At 41.7% G+C, this 5,823-nt stretch overlaps 1 protein-coding gene across 1 annotated transcript; it reads left to right on the top strand.

Annotated features, from left to right (window-relative positions):
* The first annotated feature begins 2,030 nt into the window (after positions 1-2,030).
* On the top strand, positions 2,031-5,344 carry snai3 (snail family zinc finger 3). Its single transcript, XM_084076574.1, has 3 exons — positions 2,031-2,195; positions 2,900-3,658; positions 4,431-5,344. Exons 1-3 carry the CDS (start codon positions 2,117-2,119, stop codon positions 4,610-4,612), a joined length of 1,020 nt encoding a protein of 339 aa, XP_083932700.1. The 5' UTR covers positions 2,031-2,116; the 3' UTR covers positions 4,613-5,344.
* Positions 5,345-5,823: the final 479 nt, after the last annotated feature.

Below are 5,823 nucleotides of genomic sequence, written 5' to 3'. Positions count from 1 at the left end.
CTACATATGCACTGTTTTTTACTTCAAGTATGTCCTCCTCAATGCAGTCAAATTCGTTTGTACAGGGTTCAATTAAGAATAGTCATTATCAATTTAAACAGCAGTTTGGGAGTGATACGTTTTATTCTGTAATTGCAGTTAGTGATCCACTAGAGGGAGCCATGGGAACTTAAAAAAATCAAAGGCTTAAACTTGAGGTCTTTACCATGAAACTAATTTATAAAATCTCGCACAAAAATAATCGTGCGCACACTTCCTCACTTGCATAGAAGACAACTTGATTGAACATTTCAGTCAGACCTTCGTCAGGTTTTAAGCTTGGTCCAAGGATGGACTGAAATGTTCAAGAGAGGAAGGCCATGCAGTAGTTTGTTTCCTACAGTTTGTAAACTGTTTCGTCACCCATTAAGTGTGTAGATGTAGAAGCTGATTTATCTTTTTATTTTAGATCTTTAACGTCAAAGGGAAAGTTACTCAACTATTCGTCTTCAAACCTGTGAGTATTCAAACGTTCTTGTGATGCATTTGACTTAATGGGATACCATCACCTGTTACGCATATGCAGATGATTACCATAGTCTATACACTATAGAAACAATATTCATGATAACATATTGACAGTGAAAAAATACTGCCATAGCCTGCCAGAGATAGCCCAGCCTGAGCAGGCCACCCCACTAAACATCTCGGATGCTGACTACATGTCTTCAGGGCCTCAGGCACGGGAACATCTGTAAAGGTTGCAGGCCTTGGTGTATTATACTACCAACCTTTTTTATGGAAAAGGAGAAAAAAAGGTTAAAATGCAGGAGATTTATGTGCAAATATTTAAACAGGTGGACAATGGGAGACGGGGGTAAGATAAATACATCTTACATCCATGGCTAAAATAAATGCATCCATGGTTTAATATATTTCACAGTTAAATTAACTAAATGTATCAAACTTACAGAGCCATGTTACTATTTATGATCTTTAGCGCCCCAATTATATGGACAACTATGGAAATGAAACACATTTGTAATCCTTAGTTTGACATATTTGGCCCAGGTGTAGTATAGGTTAAGGAAGAAGCTTTCACAAGTGCTGTATGGACTCTGTCATGGAAAGCCTTGGCTTGCTTTGTTATGTACTGGGAAAGTATGTCTAGTGGAAGCCCCCGTTCGTCTCTGTAGTGGAAACCGCTCTATTCTGTGTGTTGAATGCCAAGTGGCCCAGTCTCAGTGCAGTGCCATTCATACACCTGTTTTGTTGGGGTATGCTGATTGACATACAGGTCACGCCCCCCCCCCCCCCCCCCCCCCCCACACACACACACACACACACACACACACACACACACACACACACACACACACACACACACACACACACACTTGCACCTGACCCTCTGATGTCAGCATAGGCCAAATAGATTTTTTCCTTGATGCATATCTGTAAGGAAGCACTCCCTTCTACACATTTAATATTATCATAAATTCATAATAAACAGACAACTATTCTTATCCTTTGTGTTGACATGGTTTAAATAACACAACAACCTGATATATGACCACATTAGTTTGCCCCGTTAACCCCCTAATTAAAGGCCTTTTTGTTTTTCACAAACACATTTGTGGTCAGAGTAATTTCATTGTTCTTCTTCGCTTAATTCCTGACTCCCTAAAGGCCATGTAGTTATTCCTGACGCACTCATTGATAAAAACAATTCTGACATCATTAAAACAAGTTTATGACGACAGTGGTTTGAGCCCTAACGGAGTATATTTTGAATATCTATTGTTATTATTTTTAAATAAAAATGTTGATATGGCCTTGAAATATGTCATCTGTTTAAAAATACTGCCTTTTAAGTAACAATTCAAGGCAATAAAAAGTGCCCTATGGCTATTCTCAGGGCCACAGACTGACCGGCAGCAGGCTCCCTACAAGCCGCTGCTATTTATTCACAGGTTGTCTCGCACCACCGGCACTCGCCACCAGCGTCACAACAGCACTGTGTGTGAACTGGATTCAGTGTAACCCGAAGGAGTGCATGTGAGCCATACAGTGTGACCTGGAGGCTGTGTGTGAACCACAGGCTGTGGACTCAACGTTGCTCCTAGATGACCTTAAGATGCCTCGATCTTTCTTAGTGAAGAAACTTCAAAGCGCCAAGAAACCCAACTATAGTAGACTAGACTTCAAAACAGAAGGTAAGTTTAATCTCTATAACAAAATAAAATATCTGAATAAATACATATATACATAAAACTACTATAATTGATGTTGGGAAGCATATTTGTCTATCCCTGCTTTGTGAAAATAACTACGATCAGTTCAGATTAACCTTTTTACTTTTCTTGGACTATAACTAGGAGTTAGTGCTAGTGCAGATCATCACAAATAAAAACATTTTTTGCTTGTTTTATGAAATTAAATCAAGAATATGAAAATGCGGTTTCGAGTGAAACGATACTGTGCTTTGGCCCACAACAAAATGTGGGTTTGTGTTTAGCAGGTGCAAAATCCACTGCACAAAAGAGTCTGCATTGTCCTGAGGTCCTTGAGGGACGTGAAGGGTCCCATTAAGCTCCACTCAAGAGCCTTCCAGGCCTCTTTTACCACTAAATCCCTCCTTCAGACTGTGGATTTTGTTTTTCCATAGCCCCCCCACCACCCGCCACAGCTCCTCTGTACAGAAAACCTGTCATGATTACCATCAGAAAAGTAGTGGTTTCACACAGAAGGAAGAAAGAGAGAGAGGGGAGGGAGGGGGCAATTTGAGTAAAAAAGGAATATATATATATTTTCTGTTGTCTGTGTTTTGTAAAATGTAGTCAGTATGCCTCATCGTCTAATAGTAATGATAACATTTTATTTGTATGGTGTCTTTCGTATGTTTGTGTTTATTCTATAGGGATTCCTGCCAGTCCAAATGAAGAATCGCCACTCCGAAATGATATCCATACTTATCCCCCTCCCTCAAGGGCATTGCAGTCTCCACGGCCTCTCTCTTCTTCCTCTTCCCTTCTTCCTTCCCTCAGAATGGACAGAGCAGGCCAGAGGAGAGAGAGGCGCCGACCACATTCTCCAAGTTCCACCTCTTTCCTTGCGTCAGGCCTGCCCCACAGCCCCATCCTGGGGCGCCACGGAACGTCAGATCGTTACTCCGGAACGCTGACGGACCCCTACACTAGAGCATCTTCAGAATGCTTCAGAACACCCAAACCTCTGTCAGACGTCTGCAGAACACAGGAATCACACTTTACCCATAACTTAGACGGCCTCTTCTCCTCCCAGGACCACAGGACGCCAGAGGAGAGGGGCAGAGAAACTCACCTCCCTTCTACCATTCCTCCATCCATTCTTCCAGCTTTCCCTCTCCTGGCCCTCCTTCCTAACCCCGCTAGCTGTGGCATGAGCACAGATCGGTTTGAGTGTTTTGACTGTCATAAAGGCTACTCCGTCAGCTCAGGCCTGGCCAAGCACCGGCACTTCCACCGCGATTGGCAGAGTCACAAGTATTTCAGCTGTAAGTACTGTGAGAAGGAATACGCCAGTCTCGGAGCACTGAAGATGCATATAAGGACACATACTCTGCCATGCATCTGTAAACTGTGCGGTAAAGCGTTCTCCAGGCCCTGGCTGCTGCAGGGCCATATACGCACACACACAGGTGAGTGACATACGTGCACTTAACTTGCTGGCCTAACCTCCGTCATAACCACTTAAGCCCTTTTGAAAAATTTTTGGATTTTCTTTTACTTAGGGATGCCAGGTTGAAAGTGTTTAAACACAACCACACCTAACCCTATTCATAACCCTAACTTTAACCTTGACCCCCTTTTCATAAAAATTCTTGACCATACAAATGACCCTTTTCCTTATGAGGAAAAAACAAATGTCCGGACAGGGTATGCTTTGACTGGTATTAAACCTGTGTATCACACACCCACGCACGCACGCACTCACGCACACACACACACGCACTCTCCACTCTCTCTCTTAGAACTAATACTAAATTTGCAAGATTTGCAGTGTTGATTTATCAATAATTTTAGGTGGTTGCCATGTGTGAACTTGAAGGTTTTGCTATTATTGTATGGAGTTAACTCTGATGGCAAATGTTTCTTAGCCTACATAAAAAGCACATTTTCAACAAATATTAAGGACTTTGCCATGTAGTGACAGTACTGCACCTGCTCTAATATGTATTGGCACTACTACTGTTGACAGTTGCATTTACTGTATCTGCCACTTGTTTGTTATACACAGTAAAAACTGAATTGATTGTACAATAATGAACACTTTTACAGTCCAGTTAAATTAATACTTAGGACTTTACTGTGTAATTCCTTTAAAAGTGACATTTCAGGTTTAACTCTGTTGCTCTGTGCAGTGAAGGTGGTTAGTATTTTTAACAGCGTTTTGTGTTTGCGCTTCTCCAGGAGAGAAGCCCTTCTCCTGTCCGCACTGCAGCCGCGCCTTTGCCGACCGCTCCAACCTGCGAGCTCACCTTCAGACGCACACAGACATTAAGAAGTACCAGTGTACCAGCTGCTCCAAGACATTCTCCAGAATCTCACTGTTAGTCAAGCATCAAGAGGCTGGCTGCTGCCCGCTGCCCTAACAACATTTCACATGACATTTCACTGACTGCTACCAACCATTGGTTCGTTTTTTACTGTGTTGATCCCAAAGGGGAAATACTTTTTTCTGCTGGCCAGCCACCACGTGGAGGTGAGAGTACGGGCTCAACTGCAGAATAGCTCTCCATGGAGAACGGAAACGGTGCTTACGGAAAAGTCTGTAGGGCAGTCTTTTAGATGGAGGGTGGTTTCTCTATTCATACCATCCTACCATCCTGCCGTCCGTCATGGTGACTTTATGACAAAATACCCCTCCACAAAACTTCTACTCTAAAAAAATCTCAAGTCAAACTAAAGCATTCCACAATTCAGTGCGATCAAGAATTGTCTTGCCGCCTTCCTTCAGATCCACTGTATTTATACCGTGACCAGTGGGCATCATTTTTCTAACCAACAAGCGTGCCAATTATCCAATTTTAATTTCATCCAACTGCATTTTATTGAGGCCACTCGTTAATTTTCTAAACTTGACTTATTGAGTGGAATTGTATTTGTACACTAAAGGAAACACGACTGAATCCATCTTAGTCCCAGTGATTGTAACAGTGGCTCTACTTTGGTCTATATTGACTAGACTACACACTGGAAACTGGAAAATGTTTCTAAGATTAAACTGATAAGACAGTGGAGCCAAAGTTTTTTGTATTATGTATTTGTCTTATTTGTTTCGAATTGAAATGAAATTGTGTTGTCAGGCAGAATGGATTCAATATGTAAAAGCACTTATGGGGGGGGGGGGGGGGGGGGTACTGTATCTATGGAGTGACCCTGCTGGTTGCATTCATTCCTGAGAAAAACTGCATTCCTTTTCTTCAATGACAAAGGTTATAAACTTGAAGTAAAATAAAGTTAATTTGAATGATGCCTTGTCACATCTCTTTCATCTGTAGTTGCCTACAACAAGAAACTAACATCAATAAAGTACAATTGTTTTATAAAACTGAGAAAATGCATTGAACAAATCAACAATTGGATGTGCCATAATCTTCTTCAATTAAACAAAGACAACTGAAGTAACAGTTTTTGGAGCCAAGGAAGACGAATTAACAGTCAGCGCCCAACTCCAATCGGTAATGTTAAAAACCTCTAGCCAAGTCAGAAATCTTGGTGTAGTCCCATTGACTCAGACCTGAATTTAAACGGCCACATTAACACAATCACAAAGTCAGCCTACTATCACCTCAAAAATATA

This window comes from Gymnoscopelus microlampas (assembly GCF_963454915.1).
Source record: "Gymnoscopelus microlampas genome assembly, chromosome: 13".
In the NCBI taxonomy this organism is placed as follows: domain Eukaryota; kingdom Metazoa; phylum Chordata; class Actinopteri; order Myctophiformes; family Myctophidae; genus Gymnoscopelus; species Gymnoscopelus microlampas.
This window is presented reverse-complemented; position numbering and strand designations above follow the sequence as displayed.

Bases quoted from the DNA above. Each gene is read 5' to 3' on its own strand.
- snai3 (XM_084076574.1), top strand. From the start codon at position 2,117: ATGCCTCGATCTTTCTTAGTGAAGAAACTTCAAAGCGCCAAGAAACCC. The intron at 2,196-2,899 runs GTAAGTTTAATC...TTTATTCTATAG, and splicing joins ACTAGACTTCAAAACAGAAG to GGATTCCTGCCAGTCCAAAT. The intron at 3,659-4,430 runs GTGAGTGACATA...GCGCTTCTCCAG, and splicing joins CCATATACGCACACACACAG to GAGAGAAGCCCTTCTCCTGT.